The sequence below is a fragment of the Dromiciops gliroides genome, chromosome 3, assembly GCF_019393635.1.
Source record: "Dromiciops gliroides isolate mDroGli1 chromosome 3, mDroGli1.pri, whole genome shotgun sequence".
Classification (NCBI taxonomy): domain Eukaryota; kingdom Metazoa; phylum Chordata; class Mammalia; order Microbiotheria; family Microbiotheriidae; genus Dromiciops; species Dromiciops gliroides.
Genome location: NC_057863.1, coordinates 357,995,719 through 358,022,913, shown reverse-complemented (window position 1 = coordinate 358,022,913; position 27,195 = coordinate 357,995,719). Strand labels below are relative to the sequence as shown.

Genomic DNA, 27,195 nt, shown 5'->3' with positions numbered 1-27,195 from the left:
GGCCGGGGGAGGGGAAGCCGAGAAGGTGGGGGAGGGGCCGGGGGCTGAGGAGGCCGGCGCAGCTGGGACCCCGGAGCTGTGCCGGGGGTGGGTGGACTCTGAACTGGGGCGATGGGGCGGGGGCGGGGGGGGTGTCTAAGAGCAGGGGCTTAGGGGTTTGGCATGGAGCTGGTGAGAGTTGGAGCAAAGGGTTTCTCAAGCCTAGAAAGAGGAAGTCTCCAGGGAGTGGGTCAGGGGATCCAAGGATAGATGGGGCTGCAAAAACAGAGGGGGTGGATGTGTGGGTAGGGTCACGAAAAGGGTCTCGGGGGTGGGGGGCAAGTTGGAAGAAGAAGACCAGGGACATTTGATTTACTAGAGACTTGAAGAGCCTGTGGATCATCAAGATATGGCTATGAATTATGATTTAGTTAGATCTGGAATTAGTTGTTAAAATATGCCAAGCGTTGGTGAGTTTTGTTTTTGTTTTTGCCTTTTCATTATGGTAGAGCATATGGTTTCCCTTGTATTTTAATAGACTAACAAGAAGGAAATTGGGATGTAAGGTGCCTAGTGGGGGCAGGGAAGGAACTTTATTCTCTAGATATATCAGATGACTTAAGTTTGACTTTAAAAACATTTTTTTTTAGTTTTTTTTTCTGTGAAATATTATATATGCTGGTATTTATAGACTGAATTGATTTGTGGGCTGATTTAACTAGTTCTGGTCCAATGCATCATCTCCTGGGAGATGAAATGACTGAGGAAGCTGAGCTGCATGCATACCCCTTGTAGTCTAACTTTTTTTCTGGCTTCCTTTGGCTACTGATTAGACTCTTTCTTAGGCCTTGATGCTGATTTAACTTGATTAGCAGTACAACCCGAGGAAACTTTTTCCTTCACTGCCACAAATGATAGAAAATAATTCATGAACCCTTCTGTATTTTAACCACTTTTAAGTTTAGTGATCAGATCTTTACTCAAAGAAAAATAATACAAGTATCCAAGGTATTTGAAACAATGTCAAACCAATCTGGACTATTAGGGAGAATTCAACACGGAGTCACTTTAGGAGGGTGGAAGTGAACAACTGTTATAATATAGACAGTGTTGTTATTTCCTCTAGTAATTGTCAGAATGTAGACAGTTGGTATTTCCTGTAGTGTAGAAGAGGTTGTGTGATTCTTTGCATGTCACTGTTCTTTGGTTCCTCATTTGTAAATTTCTCACCCAGCTGGTTTGGAAAAACAGCTAATAGGTCATTGTGATAAGGTGTGATACAAATACTTAATAAGCCCTTTGTTATGAATTAACAGCTTTGTTTCATATCTGCAATTTAAAAATCATTCCATAAAATTTTCGATGTTATAGTCGCTCATCTAAAGAACTGGCATTTTCATTCATGATACATGTATCTGTCTGATAGAGATCATATGCACAGTGGCCAAAGATCAGCTGCTCTCAATGTTCTTGCAAGATTTAGCTTACTGGTGCTAAAATGTTAATTTCATTTTTAGTCATTGATGTAATAAAGATTCTATAAAAAGTTATCTGCAAAAGACCTCTCGACATCATTTTTCTTGGCTTTGAATATTTCTTTCTATCTGAAGTACTTGTAGTTTAAATTTTATAGCAAAGAGTTGACTTTAGAAAAGAAAAATTTGAATTTCAAATTAGTAACCTTAATCAGGGGTTGGGGTGCAATATATACAAAATTTTAGAGATGGAGACTTTTCCTCAGAACCATAAAGTTCTCATATTTTCCTAAAAATCTAGATATGTATATGTTCTGCTAAGTTATTTTTTTTAATTAATAAAGTATTTTATTTTTTTTTTCCGTTACATGTAAAGATAGTTCTCAACTTTTGTTTATACAAGCTTTACAATTTCAGATTTTTCTCCCTCCCTCCCCTCCCTCCCCCCTCCCCTAGACAGCAGGTAATCTGATATAGGTTTTATATATATATATACATATATATATACACACACACATAATAACATTAAACAAATTTCTGCATTAATCATGTTATAAGAGAAAAAATCAGAGCAATGATGAAAAACCTCAAAATAGAAAAAAAAACAGCATCAAAAACAAAAGAAATAGTATGGTTCATTCAGCAGCTATACTACGCAGTTCTTTTTTTTTTTTTTCTTGGATTTGGAGATCCTCTTCCATCACAAGTTCCCTGGAACTCTTCTGTGCCATTGCATTGGTGAGAAGAATATAGTCCATCACAGTAGATCAACACTCAATGTTGATGATACTGTGTACAATGTTCTTCTGGTTCTACTCATCTCACTCATCATCAGCCCACGCAAGACCCTCCAGGTTTCTCTGAACTCCTCCTGCTCATCATTTCTTACAGCACTATAGTATTCCATTGTATTCATATACCACAACTTGTCCAGCCATTCCCCAATTGATGGGCACCCCCTCAACTTCCAATTCCTTGCCACCCTAAGTTATTTTTTAATAGCTTCATCAAATCTTTTCCTAGTTTTAGTATGTTGAATTTTTATTCTTCAGAATGTTTGTAGCCATTTGCATCAGAATAAAGAAACTGCCAGCCTTTGGGTTCAAAAAATGCCTTTGGCAGTTCCTAGGGAAGGGAAGTTTTCAGCTGAGATTCTTACCTTATCTTAGTATGAACTCTTAGAATTTTTGGAGGCTGTTTCCATTCTTCTTATTTTTCCAGGAGGGTCAATTATTATGTGATCAATCTACATTCCACAGCATATATTTGACAGAATTGAAATGAAAACTGGTATTTGTTTTAAAAGGTGTTGATCAGGGGGCAGCTAGCTGGCGCAGTGGATAGAGCACTGGCCCTTGGAGTCAGGAGGACCTGAGTTCAAATTTGGCCTCAGATACTTAACACTTACTAGTTGTGTGACCCTGGGCAAGTCACATAACCCCAATTGCCTCACAAAAAACCAAACCAAACCAAAACAAAAAGGTGTTGATCAGTCCTAAGATGAAATTTGGCTTCCATATTTTATGTACACAGGGAAGGGAAAGAGGAAAGGAAAGAAAGAGAATAAGCATTTATATAGCATCTACTATGTGCCAAGTACTGTTCTAAGTGCTTTACAAATATTCTCATTTGATCTTTGCAACAACCCTTCAAGGTAGGTGCTTTTATTCCCATTTTAACTGTTGAGGAAACTGAGGCAAACAAACTTGCCTAGGATTACACAGGTAGTATTGGGAAGTGGATTTGAACTCAAATCTTCCTGACTCTAGGTTCTATATTCTATCCACTGTACCACCTCCATATCTCTATCTACCCTTGATGCCCCAAATCTAACATTAAATAGCAAATCTTTGGGGGAATGGAGTTTTGCAGTGGCATGGTTACTGAGCAATAGGATTGTTAAGCAGGGAGTTTTCTGTTATTCCAATACAAATTGGTATTGGATAAATTCATGTATAGCCTCCTATTCTTTCCAGAGTGGAAGTTGCTTGGGAAAGGATTTAATTCTTAAGTAGACAATGTGAAAGTGCTAGTGGGAAAGGTTATTTAAGTTGACTTAAGTTCACAAATAAAGTATGCATGACTAATTACCAACAATCCTGAGACTGACTCAATACATTTATGAGGTGTATGTGTGTATGCTGGAAGCAATGGACTTGGAGCCCCTGGTTACAAATCTGAAATCAATTATTAAGTATTTATAATGATTTAAACCCTTGTGATGCAAGAAGAGGTTCAAAATTGGCTCTTTTCTTCAAGGAGCTCATGTTCTAATGAGGGCGATAACATGAGAATAATTAGGTATATACAGATTACATGGGAGCTTATCTCAGAAAGAAAGGTAACAGACCTAGAACTGCTGTTTTGTAGAACAAGGTTGAGCTTTGAACTGAGATTTGAAGGAAGTGAGTGGGGGAGTTCGGAAGGTAGAGGTGAGCAAGGGAGAGCTTTCCACAGATGGGGGACAGCCAGTGAGAAGGCATGGAGATGTAGATGGAGTGTCTCGTTGGAAGAACAAGATCACATAGCTGGATTGTAGTATATACTGGTAGAGATAACTAAATTGTGAGAAGACTGGAAGGGTAGGCAGGGGTCAGATTATGAGCCTTGCACTCTTGAAAGGAGAGAAAGGATGCTTGACCCAAGAAAGTAGCAGTTCAAGTACTGCAGCTTTCCTTAGGGTAGTTGTGACACCTCATTGTACCTCAGGATCATCAATATTCCCTTTAAAGTGTTGTAAATTTAGATTATGTGGGAGAATGAGACTGACTGTAGGATATACCAGGAGTGTTACTGGTTTTATCTCTAATAAATCTCTGGTATGAATGGGTTTTTTGGTTATTAAATACAAAATAATCACAGTTAATTGAGGGTTCTGGTTAGTTGAGTGCCAGTCAGGCAAGGTTTTATTTGACTTTTGTTCTTGGGTTTATAATTTTCAGTAAAGAAATGGCTCCCAAATATATGGTGTTTTGAAAGTATTATTAGCCTTCTTGTTCCCATCAAATTCTATTACATTATATTCTACATGTATGTCTTTTTTGGGGGGGGCTGGGCAATGAGGGATAAGTGACTTGCCCAGGATCACACAGCTAGTAAGTGTTCAGTGTCTGAAACGGGATTTGAACTCAGGGCCTCCTGAATCCAGGGCTGGTGCTTTATCCACTTCGCCACTTAGCTGCCCCCTACATGTATGACTTTCAACAGAAAATCCCAGATTCTGAACTCAGAATTCTTGGGTCGTCATGGTGACTGTCACTCCATTAAGGAGCACAGTAACTTAGTTCTACCTATTTAAAAAAATCCTTTTTGCTATATTAACAAAAGTGCTCCCCCTATTATATATTTTAACAAGTCTTAATATTAATTTTTTTAGCTTTTTTAAAAAAATTAATAAAGTATTTTATTTTTTCCTGTTACATGTAAAGATAGTTCTCAACTTTTGTTTATACAAGCTTTCCAATTTCAGATTTTTCTCCCTCCCTCCCCCCTCCCCTAGACAGTAGGTAATCTAATATAGGTTTATACACACACACACACACACACACACACACACACACATAATAACATTAAACATATTTCTGCATTAGTCATGTTATAAGAGAAAAATCAGAGCAATGACGAAAAACCTCAAAATAGAAAAACAACAGCACCAAAAACAAAAGAAATATTATGGTTCATTCAGCATCTATACTCCACAGTTTTTTTTTTTTCCTGGATTTGGAGATCCTCTTCTATCATGAGTTCCCTGGAACTCTTCTGTACCATTGCATTGGTGAGAAGAATATAGTCCATCACAGTAGATCAACACTCAATATTGATGATACTGTGTACAATGTTCTTCTGGTTCTGCTCATCTCACTCATTATCAGCCCTTAATATTAATTAATACAATACTTTAGCAGGTTCTACAACCAGGTTTTTGAGAGCTGACAGCTCCAAATTGGGCTTTAGGGTGGTAAGAGTCTTATCAGCTTAGTAAATGTCATTCAGTTTCTTAGAAGGAAGGAAGTTAAGGGTTGTAGTCACAATATACTAATTTGCTATTTCTTGGATGGATATTACTCATTTGCTAGACAACTGCTTTTCTGAACCCCAAATCTACATTGTTTAACAGACTTTGGGGGATTCAGCCCTTAGCTTTGTACCTCCCTCTTTTTGTTTTTCCTCCCTCCCTTCCTTTCTTCTTTCCTTCCTCCCTTCCTCCCTCCCACCGTTCCTCCTTCCATAATAATTATTGAGCATCTCTTCTGTGTGAGGCAGCAACTTAGATTCTGTGGGAAATACAAAAATAAGACACATCCCTGTCCTCGTGGAGCTTTACCATTGCCTGGGGAGGAGGACATACATATACGACCAATAGTTGTGCTGTGTGAAATAGAATGTGAAAGTGGAGAACAAGTGGTAGAGTACTGTAGTTCAGAAAGAGATCATTTCCGCTTGAGGGGAAGGCTTCACAGGTGTTACTGGCTGGAGAAATAGGCTACTAAAGGAAGAACCAGATCCTTCAACTGATAGGAAGGGGAAGGCTGAGAAAGAGAAATGAATTACTTTCTTTCTTTTTTTAAAAAAAAAAATTTTTCCCAGAACAGTGAGGGTTAAGTGATTTGCTCAGGGTCACACAGTTAGTAAATGTCAAGTGTCCGAGGTCGGATTTGAACTCAGGTCCTCCTGAATCTAGGGCCCATGCTTTATCCACTGTGCTACCTAGCTGCCCCATGAATTACTTTAGATAAAAGTATTAATGCAATCTGAGTTGGTGATAAGCTTCATATTCAAGCATTTTCATTAGAAGTGGTTACCTCTATAGTGGGAATAACTGCCTCTATAGGCAGGCTGTGTAGAACAGATTATTATTTTGTCAAAGTTTTGGGTACTATGCTTCAAAAAGTTATCACGAGTACTGTATTCTTTTTTTAATATGTCAATTCTCATTTCTAGTTGACAATGAAGTTTATTGTAAAGGTTTTCACTAAAAATATTTTAAAAATATTTTGCATATCACTACATTACTATCATGTGGCATGCTGTGGATGGTTCCTTCCAAGGCCCCCAAAGAAAGTATCTTCAGATAGTTGTAGAAAATAATGGAAAAATAAGTTTCACATAATAGAAATCTGTCAGTCAGCAGACTTTACTGGAATTTATCTGTTATGTGTTCATCTGAAAGCATAGAAAGAGCCAGGTTCCTCGCATATAAATGTTTATTAAATCGACAAGGAAAGGTATTGCTATAACAAGGACTTTTTAATCCGTGATCGCTTATTTCGAGTAGTGCTCTATTTACCAGACTTTAATAGAACAATAAAAAATATTTTGGATAATTTATTGAAGTTTATTATAATGAATCTAACTTGTACAATCAAATAGATAAAAGGCATTTATTAAGAAGCATCAGGAGATACAAAGATAAAAATGAAACTGTCCCTGTCCTTAAGGAAGACCCTTTCTGTTGTGGGAGACGCATGCAAATCCATACAGGGTAATTTTCAGGGGGCCCTAGTGGCTGGGAAATCACTAAAGGCATAAGAACTCTACTTTGAAGGAAATGGGGAATTCTCAGGATGTAATTCAGAAGAGTGCATTGAGAGTCATAAGGAGAGATTCTGTTGAATAGAATTGGGAATTGCAATGTCATGTGTGAAGAAGAAGACCAGTTTGTCTGAACCAGAGTATGTGTGGAGTCTAATGTATAATAAGCCTGGAAAGGTAGCTTTGAACTAAATTGTGAATGGTTTTAACTGTCAAACAGGGGTTTGTATTGATTCTTGAGATAGTAGAGAGCCAGTGGTATTTATTGAGCAGAGGAATGCCCTGTGTTTTAGAGATGCCACTGGTAGCTGTATAAAATATAAATTGAAGCTAAGCAGTGAGGCTGGGAAACCAATTAAGAGGCCATTGCAGTAGTTTAGGCAAGAGGTAATTAAGATCTGAACTAGGTTGGTAGATGTGTTTAGAGAGAAGGAGATGGTTGCAGTGTGAAAGTCTAATTGGCAAGATTTGGCAACTGATGGAGTTTGTGGGGTGAGAATGATGAGTCATGGATGACTGAGGTTGTGAACCTGGGTGATGGAAAGACAGTAGTACCTCAACAGAGATAGGGAAGTTCAGAAGAGGGATGGATTATGGGGGGCATGTTGAGTTTGAGATGCCTACAGTAAGTCTAGTTGGAAATGTCTAGTAGGTGATCACTGATATGGGGCCTGAGCTCAGTAAAGACTGGGGCTGAATCTATACATATACATTATAGTACATATATAGATAGGGAAGAGGAGAGTGGAAGATGAAATCACATTTTCCCAGTTTCATTTGATTTAGAGGGGAACATTTTTGAAAACTGAATAAAAGTAGTACTTACTGAATATGATGGTGTGGTGGTGTTTTTTTCTTTTCTTTTCTTTTCTTTCTTTCTTGCTTTTTTTTTTTTGGTGGGGCAGTGAGGGTTAAGTGACTTGCTCAGGGTCACACAGCTAGTAAATGTCAAGTGTCTGAGGTTGGATTTGAACTCAGGTCCTCCTGAATCCAGGGCCCATGCTTTATCCACTGTACCACCTAGTTGCCCCTCTGGATAGGATATGATGTTTTAATATTTATTAGCAGTGCTTCTGCATCAGTGAAACTTGGTTTTGGAATTTGTGTATATAGTGATAGTGAGGAAAGTAGGGGTATTAGTTACTTAATACTAATGGAAACATTTTCAGTAAAATTCTTTTTGCATGTTTTGGCCATCAGTGTTCATTTAAGGAGCCACATTCCTCAGAATATCATATAATAAAATATTTATTGATAATAGCCACAGGAATTGGTATTGTTCTTTAGTACTGGTAGAGTTTCTGAAGTATTAATGCCATTTACAGTAGAAACAATGCATTCTTAGCTTTTAAAGCACTTTATACTGTTAAAAACACTGTTCCAAGTGAGATTATCTTGTAGCATTTAAAGCTTGTTAGACCATTTAGTGGTTTAAAAATTCTGTGACTGAGCATGCTTTGATCAGTTCAGTCTTTAATTTTTTTTTTTAATGTTTTTTTTTGGTTTGTTTTTTCGGGGCAGTGAGGGTTAAGTGACTTGCCCAGGGTCATACAGCTAGTAACTGTCAAGTGACTGAGGCAAGATTTGAACTCAGATCCTCCTGAATCCAGGGCCAGTGCTCTATCCACTGCACCACCTAGTTGCCCCCAGTCTTTAATTTTTGATGATTTTCTGAGAACTTTTTTTTCTTCTCTGATGTTTTACTTTTCCTCATCTTTAAAATGGGGAAATAGTTATGATCTATGTTAGACTTTTGGGGAGAAGAAATAACAACAAAGCCACCGTGAAATGTTTCTAGAATGATCACATTTTGTGTTGGGTCAACCAGGAGCATTGGAGGCCAGATTCAGTACAGATCCCATAAAATTCCTTCCCTCAACAATTTTATGAAAGGGAAAGAAGGCCAGGAAAGTAGCTGTGGTTTTTATTGATCTCTTGCTGTGCTTGAAAATTAATGTTTTCCAAAGGTTGACTGGCATGAAGGTTTCTCTTATAAAAAAGCTATGGGCCAATCACCCATGATAGTAACCTTGGTATTCTCCTTGGCTCCTCACTTGCACTCACCCCCACATATCCAATGTATTGCTATCTTGTTTCCATTTTTCCATTTCTCCTTTTCTTTCCCCTCACGTAGCCACCACCCTGGTGCAACCCTGAAGCACCTCATGCCTGTTGGTTTGATCTCTCCCTATTCCAGTTCATCCTCTACTCATCTGCCAAAGTGATCTTACTAAAACATAGGTCTGACCATGTCAGTCCCACTCCACTCATCCATTACCTCCAGGATTAAATAGAAAATCTTTGGTTTGGCTTTTGAAGCTCTTCACAATCTGTTTCTTCACATTGTTCACTAGCTGTCCACTGTGTATGGAATGCTCTCCCTCTTTGCTCTCCTTATCTTTCCCTCCTGACTTCCTTTGAGACTCAATTGAAATTCCACCTTCTTTTTTTCACTCTTAGTAGTATTTAATTTTTTTCTAGTTCCATGTAAAAATAGTTTTCAACATTTGTTTTTATAAGATTTTGAGTTCCCAATTTTTCTCCCTTCCTCCCTTCCTTCCCCCCTCCCCAAGACAGAAAGCAATTTGATATAGGTTATATATACAATCACATTAAACATATTTCTGCATTAGTCATGTTGTGAAACAAGAATCAGAACAAAAGGGGAAAACCTCAAAAAACACAAAAACAAAAAAAGTGGAAACAGTATGGTTCAATCTGCATTCAGATTCCATAGGGGGTTTTTTTGGATGTGGAGAGCATTTTCCATCGAGTGTTTTGGAATTGTCTTAGATCATTGTATTGCTGAGAAGAGATCTAAGTCTGTCACAGCTGATCATCACACAATGTTGCTGTCACTGTGTACAATGTTCTCCTGATTTTGCTTACTTCACTGAGCCTCAGTGCACTTAAGTTTTTCCAAGTTTTTCTGAAATCTGTCTGCTCATCATTTCTTATAGCATAGTAATAGTATGTTACATTCATATACCACAACTTGTTTAGCTATTCCCTAGTTGATGGGCGTCCCTTCGATTTCCAATTCTTTGCCACCAACAGAGAGAGCTGCTATAAATATTTTTTGTACATGTGGGTCCTTTTCCCTTTTTTATGATCTCTTTGGGATACAGACTTAGTAGCAGTAATACTGGGTCAAAGGGTATGCACGGCCTCATAGCCCTTTGGACATAGTTCCAAATTGCTCTCCAGAATGCCTGGATCAGTTCCCAACTCCACCAACAATGCATTAGTGTTCCGGTTTTTCCACAGCTTCTCCAACATTTATTATTTTCCTTTTTTGTCATATTAGCTAATTTGATAGGTGTGTGCATTTCTCTAATCATTAATGATTTAGAGCATTTTTTCATATGGCAATTGATAGCTTTGATTTCTTCACTTTAAAACTGCCTGTTCATATCCTTTGCCCATATCTCAGTTGGGGTAAATTCCACCTTCTGTAAGAGGCCTTTCTTTCCTGGCTCCCCCCCCCCCCCCCCAGTGCCTTCCCTCTGGTATTACTTTCCATTTCCACTATATACTATATCTCACATGTACAGAGTTGATTGCATGTTGTCTTCTCCTTCTCCTTTAGCATTGTGTTTTTGCCTTCTTTGTGTCCCAGGTGCTTAATACAGTGCCTAGAATATAATAAGTGCTTAATAAATGCTTGTTGACTGACTAGTTCTACCTTGTAAGTTTGGAAAAAGTGTTAAGAGTGGCCTAGTAGTAGCAGACAGTGTTAAGAATTAGGCTTCTCACTACTACGTGCTATCATTTCCCAAGCTCTTGGAATCTATGAGGAGCAACTTAAATGAGGCTAACTCCATAGCGTAGGGTCCTGGTTAACTCCACCAGTCTCTTTCATTTATCTATTTATCTCAGTTACATTTAAGAGTAGCACACAAGGACCCTGCACCAACACAAAAGAAACATTTATTAAGTGCTTGGTATATGTGTTGTCTTCCCACATTAGTTTGTAAGCTCCTTGAGGGCAGGGACTATCTTTTTCTTATTTGTATCCCCAGTGCTTAGCACAATACCTTGCATATTGTAGTTGTTTAATAAATGTTTATTGTTTGTGTATTATTGTTTTATTGCAAGAATCACTTCCACTTAGGCTTTACTCCTGGGACTCAGTGTGGCATGAAGGTTACTTTAGGCTCTTGAGACTATGCCAACAGAACACAGTCCTTGTCAGACCTTCTACCAAGCTTCCAAGTCTTACCAGTGTGGGCATGGTGACACAGTTTGCCCAAGGACCAACCTAATTAAGTTTGGAGAGATTCATTGCCAAGTTGGCTGCAGGGAGGTGAATTTTTCTGCCATAGCAATATTTAAAAACTGTCTACTGAACTATAGAGTGGTTGCTTTCTGCATCAGTGGAGGAAGTATCCACATTGACTAAATCACTAATCATTGAAGTATATGTTAGGCCACTGTACTAAGTACTGGAAAACAAAGATGAAAAATGATATGGCCCTTGGCCTCAGATTTTATATTCTACCTGGAGAGAGAGCATATGACTTAATATAGTATAATGTGTTATGGGGAAGGGAAAAAAAACCTAAAAAAAAAAAGTGCTATAGATTTGAAGAGGGAAGGGTTAATTGTACCTAGGGCTTCTATAAAGGAAGTGGTGGCACCTGAACTAGGTCTTGAAGGAGAAAAATATGGATTTCAATAAGCAGAGATGAAAAGGGAAGTGGATTCTAGGTATAGAAGACAGGAATTCATGGAGGAAGTTGGGAGATGAGATAGCAAGGTGATCTAGTAATAACTAAGTCTATTTTGACTGAAGCCAGAATTGCAAGGGGAGTAATGTAAAATTAGATTGGAAAGGTTAGGTTGGAGCCAGATTTTGATCCTTAAGTGTCAGAATAAGATGGTGTATCTTACTCTATAGGAAATAGGAAACCATGAAAGTTTTTGTATTCACTTCTACAATACTTATTAAACACCTACTCTGTGTGAGGTGCATTGCTAGGCAGTTGCTAAGTGATACAAAGACAGGAAACAGATTTTACTCTAAAGGAATTTACATTCTGTTGGGGTGATAGAATATGTATCTCTGGAACAAGGGTTCTTTTTTTGTGTTTTATTTTTTAATTAATTTTTGTTGATGTCTTTTTTGTTTACGTCAGCAAAATTTTACCCAATGTCTCTCCCTCTTTTCCCTCCAAGAGAGAAGTCCTATATGTTAAATATTTTTAAAGAAAACAAAAAATTAGCAATAGCAATGAAAAATTCTAAAAAATATACGCAGTGTACCACACCTGTGGAACTCCCATATCTACAAATTGGGTTGGGAGTATCTTCTTATATTTCTTCTTTGGGGCCATGGTTGTTTGTAATTTTACAACATTCACTTTTGGTTGTTTTGTGGTTCTTTCCATTTACATTCTCTTTTTTTCCCCTTTTTTGTTATTTTTTTAATCATAAAAGAATTTTATTATTTTTCAATTACATGTAAAGAAAGTTTTCAATATTTATTTTCATAAGATTTTTAGTTCCAAATTTTTCTCCCTCCCTTTCCTCCTCCTTCCCCAAGACAGAAAGCAATCGGTATTGGTTATATATGTACAATCATATTAAACATATTTCAGCATCAGTTATGTTGCGAAAGAAGAATCAGAACAAAAGGGAAAAACCTCAGAAAACAAAAACAAAAGTAGAAACAGTATGGTTCAATCTGCATTCAGAATCCACAGTTCTTTTTTCTGGATGTGGAGAACGTTTTCCATCATGAGTTCTTTGGAATTGTCTTGGATCATTGTATTTCTGAGAAGAGCTAAGTCTATCACCCACATTTACATTCTTTTTGGGGGGGGCAGGGCAATGAGGGTTAAGTGACTTGCCCAGGGTCACATAGCTAGTAAGTGTCAAGTGTCTGAGGCCGGATTTGAATTCAGATCCTCCTGAATCCAGGGCTGGTGCTTTATCCGCTGAGCCACCTAGCTGCCCCACCCATTTGCATTCTTGTAAATAACTCTGCTTACTTAATTCTGCATCTGATTGTACAAATGTTTCCATACTTCTTCTTATTCATCATATTTGTATACATCACATTTCATTTTTTACTATTTCACTCTGTATCAGTTCATGTAGATCTTTCCATGTTCCTCTGTATTTATCACATACATAATTTCTTAAAGCACAGTAAAATTCCATTACATTCACGTATCATGGTTTGTTTAGCCATTTCTCAGTTGATGAGCATATATTTTATTTCTAATTCGTTGCTTTCACAAGCAATGCTGCTATAAATATTTTGGTATAGGGAGTTCCTTGTCAGTGATTTCCTTGGGGCATAAGGCTAGGAATTTAATCTTTGGGTCAAAGGGTATGGGCATGTTAGTTCATTTTAGTTATTTTATTTGTATAATTCAAAATTGTTTTAATAATGGTTGTACTGGGGCAGCTAGGTGGCACAGTGGATAAAGCATTGGCCCTGGATTCAGGAGGACCTGAGTTCAAATCTGGCCTCAGACACTTGACACTAGCTGTGTGACCCTGGGCAAGTCACTTAACCCTCATTGCCTCAACCCCCCCCCCCCCCCAAATGGTTGTGCTGATTCATAATTGAGCAGGGGTTCTTAACCCTTTAAAATTATTATTATTATTTTTTATCATGTACCCTTTTGGTAGTCTAGTGAAGCTTGTGGAGCCTTTCTCAGAATACTTTTTAAAAATTGCCTTAGAGGTTAATGAAAATAAGAATGTAACTTTTTTTCCATAGGTGAGACCATCCAGACCTCAGGTTAAGAGCTCCTTCTTTAGAGTTAAATAAATGTAGTGTCTTTACAAACTTCATATTCTACTCAAAGTAATTTCCAGTTTTAGATAGCACTAATAACCTGGAGGAATCAGAAAACACCTCATGTAGGAGGAGCTAGCATCTGAACTATACTGTGAAGGAAACTAGGGATTCTACAAGTCTTGGAGGGAGTGTGTTCAAACTGTGCAAAGGCATGAAGAAGGGAAATGGAATGTCTTGTAGGGGAACAGCTAGAAGCTAGTGTTATTGGAATGGAGAGTACATGAAGAGGCGTAAAGTGAAATAAGACTAGAAGATAAGTTGGGAGCAAGATTGTGGAGGGCTTTTCTATGGCAGGCTGAGGATTTTGTTTATCTTATAGATAATAGAAGGTTTTTGAGTAGGGGAATGACATGGACAGGTAATATTTTTTTTTTTTTAGTGAGGCAGTTGGGGTTAAGTGACTTGCCCAGGGTCACACAGCTAGTAAGTGTTAAGTGTCTGAGGCCGGATTTGAACTCAGGTACTCCTGACTCCAAGGCCAGTGCTCTATCCACTGCGCCATCTAGCTGCCCCGACAGGTAATATTTTAGGTATATTAATTTGGCAGCTGTGAGAAAGATGAAATGAAGAGGTGTCTATGTGACCCTGGGCAAGTTACTTAACCCCCATTGCCCCGCAAAAAAAAAAAAAAAAAAAAAAGAAATGAAGAGGTGTGAGATTGGCAGTCCAGGGACCAATTAGGAGGCTGTTGCAGTGTCCCAGGTTAGAGGCAATGAGGGCCTCCACTTGAGTAGAAGTTGTTATGTAAGTACAGAGAAAGAGCAGATGCTGGATAGAAGAGGAGTCATCAGGATTGGTCTGACCAAACAGTGGATAAGTTACTAACTGGAAGTGACACGGATGCCAATGTCACTGTTACAGTTTCTACACTTATTAAAGTAAGAATGACCTAGGGGTCCTTGGTCCCAATTTCCTCCCCTCCCTCAAAAGCATCAGCATAAATTTTACCAAAGAACCAAGAACAATCACCAATTAAAAAAAAATCTTTCAAAACTACCCCCCAAATGAAAGTATACTATATATTTAAAACATTGGCATTTGTGTTATTTCCAGTTTATAGTCATATGTCATGTTCGCATTTATAGAAACAATCACGGTATTCTTGGTGGAGAATTAATGATTCTCTGATAGGTTCAGGGATAAGAATTAGTTTGACTACAAAGTCAAGTTGTCACAACATTCTAGTTATTATCTAATTGTATATTTAACATACTTACTTGGGTGCTTTGTGCTGTTCTGGGGGATGTTATTAATTTATTATTGAATGAGTTAATTATTCTTTTAGGAGAATCGTGTTATACTTTTTTTAGACTGTGTGCTATAAGGTGTGATTGTACAAAATGCTAGGGGTGGGGGAGATGGCATATTTTTTTTTTTTAAGTGAGGCAATTGGGGTTAAGTGACTTGCCCAGGGTCACATAGCTAGTTAAGTGTTAAGTGTCTGAGGCTGGACTTGAACTCAGGTACTCCTGACTCCAGGGCCGGTGCTCTATCCACTGCGCCATCTAGCTGCCCCCGGAGATGGCATATTTAGCCAAAAATCTAAATGAAATCAACCCTCATCTTTCCACATATTCTCCAGCTAATTGAGAAATGTTTAAGAATACTTTATTTGTTCTATAGTTTGCTGTGTTCTTTATGTTTGTCAGATTGGGTATTGCATTGAAAACAAAATTGAATGCATTTTTTTCTGCAGTTGATGTGATAACTGAAAGTCAGTTGGTTTGCAACCATAAGGGACAGGGTGTATCTAAAAAGTACTTTGGTGCTATTCAAAAAACCTGATTTAGTAATTATAGTTCACCTATTTTGGTAAGTAGGTGAAGGAGAACAGTAATTAGGAGAAAAAAGCTTTTCTTGTGTCCATTTTGGAGACTATGTTTCATTTTGAAAAATTTTTTGGAGGAGCTATTAATTGTTCTGTCTTAAAATATAAATGCAAATTGTTTTTAGTTAAAAAGCTGTTAAGTCCCTCAAGTTGATTGATTTGTTTTGTTTTGTTTTGGTGGGGCAATGAGGGTTAAGTGATTTGTCCAGGGTCACACAGCTAGTAAATGTCAAGTGTCTGAGGCTGGATTTGAACTCAGGTCCTCCTGAATCCAGGGCTGGTGCTTTATCAACTGTGCCACCCAGCTGCCCCAAGTTGATTGATTTTTATAGTCACTTAGGTATACAGAATTTTCATTGTGTTATCTATACACTAGTACATTTTTTTCTTTTGTTTTACATTAAATTAATTTCACACAGATTGAAATTTTTTTTTTTCCGTAAGGCAATTGGGGTTAAGTGACTTGCCCAGGGTCACACAGCCAGTAAGTGTTAAGTGTCTGAGGCCGGATCTGAACTCAGGTACTCCTGAATCCAGGGCCCGTGCTCTATCCACTGCGCCACCTAGCTGCCCCAGATTGAAATTTTTAAACAACTTGAATTATATTCTGAACAAGTTAATAATAAGAAATTGATAGCAAAAGTAAGAAAATATGGTGGAAATTCTACTGTCTTTTATTCCAGTTAAGTACATGAAGCTTTTTAGAGGGTAAATACTTCACTGGGTAAGATGGATATATAAAAAATTTAAAATGCGGGGCAGCTAGGTGGCGCAGTGGATAAGCACTGGCCCTGGATTCAGGAGGACCTGAGTTCAAATCTGGCCTCAGACACTTGACGCTAACTAGCTGTGTGACCCTGGGCAAGTCACTTAACCCTCATTGCCCAGCCCCCCCCTCCCCAATTTAAGTTTTAAGGAAGCAGTAATCATATAAACTATGGATTTATATTTCCTATTTTTCTAGACCACACTAAAAGTGCAAACCTTTTAGTGCAGAAAATTGTTAGGATTTAATAATCCAGAACTGTATTCATTACTCTTCTGTCCATTTTCTATAGGTTGGTTTTTGTTTTTGTTTTTTTACAATTTTTCAAGGAGAATTTTATTCTCAATTACTACGATCATACAAATTTCCAATTCACTTTTTCCTACTGAACACTTTACTTGACAGAAGAAAATAGGGAAAGTAGAGGCAGGGAGTGACTAGGCGAAGTAGTAGATTAAAAGTGCCAAGCTTGGAGTTAGGAAGACCTGAGTTCAAATTTGGTTTCAGACAGTAACTTTGTGACCTTGTCACTTAACTCTGTTTGCCTCAGTTTCTTCATCTGTAAAATGAGCTGGAGAAGGAAATGGTAAACCACTCCAGTAGCTTTCACAAGAAAACCCCAAAAAGGGGTCACGAAAAGTTAGACGTGACTGAAAAACCACTAAACAGAGGCAGTGAGAGGCCTATTGTGGATGTAGTGTACAACAAACAGTACTAGAGCTCCTGATGGTTTCCCAGGCTATCCACTTCTCTTTTTGACATTGCTGTGAATGATACTTTAAGTTCATAATATGGAGAAAGAAGTAAGGTAGTCATTTTTGCTACTGTAGGATAATGAAAATCAAAACAAGTTTACTAAATTGAAGACAAACTTGATTAGAAAGCTGTTTATTTTTCAGTTTTCCCCTTAACATTGGAGTGTTTATAGAATTTTCTTAAGCCTGAAATAGCTGAACTCCCTATTTTCTTGGCGGCTCATTAAGCCTGCTTATTTAAATTCATTGTAGACTAAAGGCAGGTTGCTCTAGATTCTAATGCTCTGTTAACTATTGACTTGAAATAGTTACAGGGAACTTTTTTGGGGGAGATCTTTCCAGCTTATTAAACTCTGAGCATATGTCCTTTTTCTTTCCTACAAATGACCCCAAATTTTAGCAGATTGTTTTCCAGGGGATAAAAGGCTTAGATTATTCTTATAGCTAATGTTGAATACCCAGTAGTTACTTGGCTGAGATTGTGTAGTGTATATGGACTTTTGAGGAGTTAGTGTAGTGCTGACAGCTACTTGGGTATAGAGTGGGAGGATTACTTGTCTCTGGCTATGTAAAAGTGCAAATACTCTTTTTTTTTTTAGGACTGGCTGGTTGGCTGGCTGGGACCCTGGGAGGAAGAGGCTTAACAGCTGCAATGGACTGGCTTTTTTTTTCCCTTTCTTTCTATATGTTTCTTGCTGCAGTTTTTGACAGGAGACTGAAACTCATGTTCTTTTTTTTCCCCCCCAGTTACCAAATGGTTACCTAAAGGAAGAGAGAACCAGATATTACTAGTAATGGAGGTGTGGCTATTGCCAGGAATAAAGGGGACAATTTCCAGTACATTTATAGTAACAAAAAGATGAAGGTTAGCTACTTGCCTCTTTGCAGAGACTGGTCTTAGCTGCATAGCAGTGGCCATATAGAGAGATATTATAATATTAGAATTGAAATGAACATACCAGGTATTTTGGTCCACTTCAACTCTCTTCATTTTATAGATGAGAAAACAGGTCCAGAGTGGGTAAAGTATTCCATCCAATGTCATATAACTAGTTTATGGCAGATTGGAATGTATAACCTAGGGCTCTTGACTTTCTTCTTCTTCTTCTTTTTTTTTTTTTTTGGTGGGGGCAATGAGGGTTAAGTGACTTGCCCAGGGTCACACAGCTAGTAAGTAAGTGTCAAGTGTCAGAGGCCGGATTTGAACTCAGGTCCGCCTGAATCCAGGGCCAGTGCTCTATCAGCTGCACCACTAGCTGCCCCCGACTTTATTTCAATATGCTTTCCTTTATGTCTTTTAAGTGCTACAAAATACTGCTTCCTCCATGAAGTCTTCCCTGATTTACATGCCCACCTCAACCCCCACATCAGTAATGATCTTTATCCTCTTCAACTTCATGTAACATTTGGTTTGCACCTATCTTTAGGATTAGGTCATTTAGTTTCAATTAATTTTTTAATCTAGTCTTCAGTGACACTTTCTTAAATTTTTTATTGCATTATAGTCAGGAAAAGATGCATTTAGTATTTCAGCTTTTCTGCATTTATTTATAGAGTTTTTATGCCCTAATACATGGCCAGTTTTTTTTTGTTTTTGCAGGGCAGTGAGGGTTAAGTGACTTGCCCAGGGTCACACAGCTAGTCAAATGTCAAGTGTCTGAGGTTGGATTTGAATTCAGATCCTCCTGAATCCAAGGCCAGTGCTTTATCCACTGCGCCACCTAGCTGCCCCATACATGGCCAGTTTTGGTGAAGTTGCCATGCATAGCTTCTCAAGGAACATAGTTATCCTTTCTTTTTCCATTTAGTATTCTCTAGAGGTCTGTCTAATGTTTCCAAAATCCTATTCTTTCTTGTTTATTTTATGGTTAGATTTATCTGGGTCTCAGAGAGGTAAATTGAGCTCCTCTGCCCCCATTACAGTTTTACTGCCTATTACTTCGTTACTCCTTTAATTTTTCCTTAAAGAATTTGGATGCTGTGCCATTTGATACATATATATTCAGTATTGATATTGATTCATTGTTTATGGTACCTTTTAGGAAAATTTAGTTTCCCCAATTATGTCTTTTAATTTAGGTCTATTTTTGCTTTTGCTTTGTCTCAGATCATAATTGCTACCCCTGCATTTTTTACTTCATCATAGATTCTGCTCTAGCCCTTTATTTTAACTCTTGTGTATATCTTTCTGTTTCAAGTGTATTTCTTGTTTTTAAAAAAATAAAAAAGAATCTGGGGGCAGCTAGGTGGTGCACCGGGCCTGCATTCAGGAAGACCTGAGTTCAAATCAGGCTTGAGACACTTGACACTTACTAGCTATGTGACCCTGGACAAGTCACACATTGCCCTGCAAAAAAAAAACAAAAAAACCCAAAAAAGCAAAAAAAAAAAAAGAATCTGGTTTCTAATCTGTTTTATTATTCTCTTCTATTTTCTGGGTGAGTTCATTCCATTCACCATTATGATTACTAAGCGCATATTTAACCAGTCCTGCATTCCTAGTATAAACCCAACCTGAACATAATATTTGATCTTTGTGATGTATTATTATCTCTTTGCTAGTAATTATACTTTTTGCTTTAATATTCATCAGGGAAATTGGACTGTAGTTTACTTTCTCTATTTTTTGCCCTTCCTAGTTTAGATATCAAAACCATATTCATGTCAAAGAAGAAATTTCTATTCCTTTAAGTATAAGGAACTTATACTTACTTCCTTTAAGTAAAAGACTACTTATTTTTTTCAAACAGTTTATATAGTATTGGAATGAATGATTCTCTAAATGTTTGGAATTTGTAAATCCATCTGGTGCTGGGTTTTTTTTTTTTTCCCTTAGAGAGCTCATCTATGAGTTGTTTATTTTTCTAAAATAGGGTTATTTAGGTATCCTATTTCCTCTTCTGTTAATCTGGGCAATTTATATTTTGGTAAATATTTGAACTAGACTTTGAAGGAGGGAAAGGATTTCAACAGGCAGCAGTAGAGGGTCTTGCCTTTTTGGGCATGGGAGAGAAGAAGAGAATGAGATTGGGGAATGAAGAGTAGTCCATTTTGGCTCAATAAGGAGTAAGACTATAGTAAAGCTGGAAAAGTAGGTTGGAATCAATTTGTAGAATTTGATTAGCCTGGAATTAATGTAGAATACCAGGCTAAGGAGTTTTTGTTATTTTGGTAAGTTGTGGGAACCTTGAAGATGTGAAGGCACATCTGTGGTGTAATGGAAAGAGTGATGATCTTGGAGTCAGGAGAGATCTGGTTTGAAATCCTCCATCTGACCCTTATTGGCTGTGTGATCTTGTGGAAATCCTTTAACCTTTCTTAGCTTCAGTTTTTTAAAAATCTCATCAAGGTTATAAGGATTAAATGTAAAGCACTTTGCAAAACCTTAAATCCTTAAGTGAATGTGAACTATTATTATCAGTTTTGTGGTTAGTATTTATTATGCACCTATTATTTGTTAGGCTTATTCTAAACACTGGGGATACCAAGAAAGGTAAATGACAGACCCTGCTCTAAAGGTGCTCACATGGGGAGATAACATGCAAACATGCAAACAACTATATGTATGGGATAAAGTTGGAAATAATCAACAGAGGGAAGGCACTAGAAATTAAGGGGATTGGGAAAGGCTTCCTGTAAAAGGTGGGATATTAGCTGAGGCTGGGGGGTAGAGAGGAGGAGGGATAGTATTTCATAAAGGGAGCACAACCTATGAAAATGCTGAGGTCAGGAAAGGTATGTCTTGTTTAAGGAATAACAAGGAGGCCAGTGTAACTGAATTGCAGAATACATTGTACGTTTGGGAGAGGGGTGGGGTGTGTAAGGTGTAAGGAGACTGGAAATGTACAGGAACATGTTAAGAAGGACTTCAAACACAAAACAAGATTTTATATTTGATCCGGGAGGTGATAGGGAACCACTGGGGTTATTAAGTAGTGAGGTGATATGGTCAGATGTGCATTAGAAAGACCATTTTGGCAGCTGAGTAGAGGATGGAAGGGAATGAGGAGAGACTTGTCAGGAAGACCAACTAGTAGGCTACTGCAGTTCACATGTGAGAACCTGTATAAGGATGGTAGCAGTGTCATAGGAGAGAAGGGGGCATATGCAGGAGTTATAAAGATATAAATTGATAGTCCTTGGCAACAGATTGGATATTGTGAGAATGAGAGCGCTACCAACCTGTTGAGAAAGACATTGCAAGGAAGCTCCGCCATGAAAAGAAAGCATGTGAATTAGCATCTGGAAGGGATCTTTCTGGGGTTTCAAAGGTCAGATTAGCGTCAGGAAGTGATGTCTGCTGTCCGTCCGTGGGTCCTGTCAATCAGTGTTACCAGTCAATTAGCTTGGAGCTGTGTGTGTGGATGGCCCTGTTTCCTGTTTCACAGGAGACTTCTGGGAGAAGCCACAGAGGAGTGGGGCCCCTTTTGGTACCCGACTTGGGTTTAGTGGGAGGACAGATGCTGGGCTCTCTTAGATAGTTAGATGAAGTTTGCTTTTTACCTCTCTCTTCACTAACTTCTTTTTTTTTCCCTCCATTATACATTCTTTTTTAAAAATTAATAAAGTATTTTATTTTTTTTCTGTTACATGTAAAGATAGTTCTCAACCTTTGTTTATACAAGCTTTACAATTTCAGATTTTTCTCCCTCCCTCCCCTCCCTCTCCCCTCCCCTAGACAGCAGGTAATCTGATATAGGTTATATATATACACACACACACACATAATAACATTAATCCTATTTCTGCATTAGTCATGTTATAAGAGAAAAAAAGTCAGAGCAATGATGGAAAACCTCAAAATAGAAAAAAACACAACAGCATCAAAAACAAAAGAAATAGTATGGTTCATTTAGTATCTATACTCCGCAGTTCTTTTTTTTTTTTTCTCCTGGATTTGGAGATCCTCTTCCATCATGAGTTCCCTGGAACTCTTCTGTACCATAGCACTGGTGAGAAGAATATAGTCCATCACAGTAGATCAACACTGAATGTTGATGTTACTGTCTTCACCAACTTCTGATGCACTTTAATAAATACTTAAAAGGCTAAACTCTTGCTAGAGCTTCTAATTTAAGGCAACCACTCATTAGATTTTAGACAACACAGCTAGAATTTTAGGCCCTTACAATATGGAGGGTTGAGATAGAGTGAGGAGTCAAGAATGACACAAGTTGTGAGTCTGGGTGACTGGGAGGATGGTGGTACCCCCAATGTTTTTTTTGTTTGTTTTTTTTTAAGTGAGGCAGTTGGGGTTAAGTGACTGGCCCAGGGTCACACAACTAGTAAGTGTTAAGTGTCTGAGGCCGGATTTGAACTCAGGTACTCCTGACTCCAGAGTCGGTGCTCTATCCACTGCGCCACTTAGCTGCCCTTGTACCCCCAATGTTAACAGGGAAATTAGGATGTGGGGAGGATTCTGGGGTTCTGAGTTCAATTTTGGATATGTTGAATTTAAGATGTCAGTGGGACATTCAATTCAAAATGTCCAATAGGCAGTTAAAGAGGCAAGACTTGATGTCAGCTGAGAGGTTTGGGCTTGATAAGTAGATATGAGGATCATCTGCATAGAGATGATAACTGAATCCATGGGAAACTGATGATTTCAACAAATGAAATAGTTTAAAGGGAGACGAGAACATGCATTAGGAAGAACGTTCTGGTAGTGGTGTGAAGGATGATTTAGAGGGTAAAGAACTGCGGCTAGTGAGATAAGTTAAGAGGTTATTATAAAGTCCATGAGCTATTATTGTTGCAATGGAGAAATTCTAGAAGCTTTCCCAATTCAAACTGGGATAAAGAAAAGATGGCTTCTCTACCCACTCTTATTTGACATAGTTTTAGAAATGCTAGCTATAGCAATAATGTTGGATAATGAAATTAAAAGTGTAAATATTGGCAGGGAGGAGATGAAATTATCCTTATGTGGAGATAGCATGATGGTATACTTAGAAAACCCCTGAAAATCAGTTATAAAACTGAGATGATTCATAGTTTTAGTCAAATGACTGTATATAAAATAAAAATAGAAAAACCCATCAGCATTTCTATACAGTACTAGCAAAAACCAGGGAGAAATGGTAAGGTAAGTTCCGTTCATAGGGATAGGAACTAGACCTGCAATTTCACTGGTGTAGGGAGCTTCTGGGTGAGGAAACTCACTCTAGTAGTGCAGGTTTGCGCTTTCTTTTCTAAGCACTGAAAGGTTAAGTGACTTATGTAGAGTCACACAGCAAGTATGTGTCAGAATATTTACCATAGCAACTCATGTATTAGTCTACTAAGGAAATGTGTTGGTGGAGGGAGTGCCTACATTGATGAAATTGCAGTTCTTTTGAATTGTTCAAGATTATGTTACACATTTTTATTGATTCATTATGTTTGCTTGGTCTACAAAGAACATTTTCTCAATGTGTTCAGTTAGTGATGTACAAAGAACTTAAACATAGACCATTAAATGCATTTCTTTAATATCCTCCTTGATATTTAGAGATTTAGTCATAGTTAGCTGTTAAATCAGAAATTTGAAATTTTCCTTGATCTTTCCATAATTTTCCTTTTCCATTTGTTCCAGGTGGTACGTTTGTGTCAGAATCCAAAGCTGGCTCTAAAGAATAGTCCTCCTTATATATTGGACCTGCTACCAGATACTTACCAGCATCTTCGCACAATCTTGTCAAGATATGAGGGGAGAATGGAGACACTTGGAGAAAATGAATATTTCAGGGTATTCATGGAAAATTTGATGAAGAAAACTAAGCAGACCATCAGCCTTTTTAAAGAAGGGAAAGAGAGGATGTATGAAGAGAATTCTCAGCCTAGGTAATGGAGAGTTCTACAGAAATACTCATGGCTCTACTCTTTGATAATCTGAATGAGTGATATTTAAAAATAGTTGAATGAATCTCCTGTTTTAAGTATATTAAATGAATAATATAAAGGTAGAATTTGTCATAATTGCATTTTTTATAGCGGTTTGAATTGCTATGTCAGGTCTTGAGACCATGTCTTACCTTTCAGTCTTCTCATTTTATTTTCTTGGACTGGGGCCAAGGGAGTAACCAGATGGATATGGAGTTGGGGAGTCATTTGGAGTCTGTGGTTGTATAGTCTGTTAGGGACTTCAAAAGACATTAAACTTGGAGGTTTGGGAGAAAGATGGGGGGAGCAGCTAGGTGGCACAGTGGATAAAGCACTGGCCCTGGATTCAGGAGGACCTGAGTTCAAATTATATTACTATTTACCTCATTTGATCCTCCCAGCAAACCTGTGATTATTGATTCCGCAGTTAGGTGGACCCAGTGGATAGAGTGCTGGAGATAAAGTCTAGAATCTTGCCTCAGACACTTAAGAGCTATGTGACCCTGGACAAGTCACTTAGCCTCTCTGTACCTGTTTTTCCATCTATAAAATGGGGTTGATAATAGTTCCTATCTCACTGGTTTGTTGGGAGGATCAAATGAGGTAAATAGTAATATAAGTTGCAAACCTTAGCTATTATTATTAGTTATAATGTATGTTGAAGTACTTTGTAAATTCTAAAGTGCTATAGTATGCTATACATATGTAAATTGTTATTGGAGAAATCTATACTATTGTCAGCAATCAATAATAGTCAACAAACATTTATTAAGTACTTGCTATGTGCTAGGCTCTGTACTAAGAGTCAGAAATACAAAGAAAGTCATAAGAGGATCCCTGCTCTCAAGGAGCTTACAGTTGAGTGGAGGAAGACAGCACATAAAAAGAAGCTGAAAAGAGAGAAGGATGGTGAAGGAGCACTGTGAAGTCTTGTGCAGCCAGAATGGGAGGAAATGATTTGAGGAGGTGTGAGTTGTAGAGTTGACTGCATCTTACAGGAGTTCCTGGAGACCCATGGGGTGGGAAATGATGAGGTGAATTTTCCATGTGCCCTCCTTAAATGGTAGAAGACTGGTGAGGACCTTTCCTCTCCAGTTAGAGGAAAGAAGGAGCCCCGGGGTATAAGGAGTGCTATTGTGCTATCTGGGCTTAAGATACTTTCAGTGCCATTGACCAACTAAGGTAACCTTGCAATTAAATTTTTTTTTTTTTGGTGAGGCAATTGGGGTTAAGTGACTTACCCAGGGTCACACAGCTAGTAAGTGTCAAGGGTCTGAGGCCAGATTGGAACTTAGGTCCTCCTGAATCCAGGGCTGATGCTTTATCCACTGTGCCACCTAGCTGCACCCCCAAGGGTTGTTTTGAAGAAGACGCTTTGTAAATCATAAAGCTCTGGCTAAATGCGAGCTGTTGTCTATCTCCTACTTCATAACTTCCATAATCTATTACCCTCCTGATTTTTTCCTTAACTGTTCCATTTCTGATTTTCTTGAATCCTTTTCTGAAACCCTTAAATGTTGGTGTTCCTCAGGACTTTTCCCCATTTTTCTTCTTCATCTATATCTCATACAGTTAATTTTTTTTATGTGCTAGGCATTTTATTTTTAATTGAAAAAACAAGTTTTTATTCATGTTTCCTGTTTCTTACATGATCATAGTTATCCTCAGTATACTTCTCCCTTCCCCTAGCCCTTCCCAGAGAGCCATCCCAATAACAAATAGTATTTTGGGGGGGTGGGGCAATGAGGGTTAAGTGACTTGCCCAGGGTTACACAGCTAGTAAGTGTCAAGTGTCTGAGGTTGGATTTGAACTCAGGTCCTACTGAATCCATGGCCAGTGCTTTATTCACTGTACCACCTAGCTGTCCCAGTAGTAATTTTTTAAAAAAATTTCATTTATTTATTTATTTATTTTAGTGAGGCAATTGGGGTTAAGTGACTTGCCCAGGGTCACACAGCTAGTAAGTGTTAAGTGTCTGAGGCCGGATTTGAACTCAGGTCCGCCTGAATCCAGGGCCAGTGCTCTATCCACTGCGCCACCTAGCTGCCCCAGTATTTTTTTTTTTTTAAGAGAAAAAAAAAAGTCAGTGCAAACTGATTGATATATTGAAAAAGCCCCAAAACATGTGCAGGTGAGTGTCAATTTGATCCATTTTATAGTTATTTGAATGGTATCTCCTGTTCTGTTTTTGATTATTGGGTTTTTTTATTATATAGAAATGCTGTTGATTTTTGAGGGTTTATTTTGTAGCCTGCAACTTTGCTATAGCTATTAATTGTCTCAGTGTTCTTGCTTATTCCCTAGGATTTTAAAATATACCATCACATCATCAGCAAATAAGAATAGTTCTATCTGCTCTTTACCTAGCTTTCTGCCTTTAATTTCTTTCTCTTATCCTATTGCTGATTTTAACATTTCCATAACTATATAAAATAGTAGTAGACAGAGTGGGCATTCTTTCTTCACTCCAGTATTTATTGGGAAGGATTTTAACGTATCCCTATTGCATTTGGTGCTTGCTTTTGGTTTCAGATGGGTGCTTTTTGTGATATTAAAAATGATCCCTCTGTGCCTATACTTTGTAAGAGTTTTTAGCATAAAAGAGTTATGCACTTTAAGGCTTTTTCTTCATCTTTGAGAAAGTTTTATTGAGAGGTTTTAAATGTTTTAGTTTTTAATATTATCAATTATGTTGATTATTTTCCTAATGTTGAATCATCCTTGCATCCCCAGTATAAATCCCATTTGGTCATAATTAATGATTTTTTGGATAAATCACTATATACTGTTTGACAGGATTTTGTTTAAAATTTTTGTGTCAACGTTCATTAATGATATTGGCCTTTAAAAATGATATTAGCTTATAAGTTTCCTTCTGTGTTTTATCTTTCCATAGTTATTAGAACTATATTTGTCTCACCAAAGATTTCCGGTAGAGTGCTTTCTCAGTTTTTGAGAATAATTTGTGAAGTATTGGCACTAATTGTTTTTTAAAAGATTAATAGAATTCTCCTGTCAATCCATCAAGCCAAGAACTTTTTTTCCCCTTCTTCCCTTTGCAAATAGATCTATTTCCTTTTCTGAGATTAGTTTATTTAAGATCTCAAATGGGCCTTCTTTTAAAAAAATTTTTTTTTGTTACATTTTAAGATCCAAATTTTCTCCCTTCCTCCCCATCCTACAC

General features: G+C 37.8%; 1 protein-coding gene across 1 annotated transcript in view; it reads left to right on the top strand.

Moving 5' to 3' along the window:
• CBL (Cbl proto-oncogene) overlaps nt 1–27,195 on the top strand; it is a 110,951-nt gene that overhangs the window by 595 nt on the left and 83,161 nt on the right. Inside the window, exon 2 of the mRNA XM_043992467.1 lies at nt 23,724–23,971. Within this exon, the coding sequence (XP_043848402.1) occupies nt 23,724–23,971 (248 nt within the window). The remainder of the gene's footprint in view (nt 1–23,723; nt 23,972–27,195) is intronic.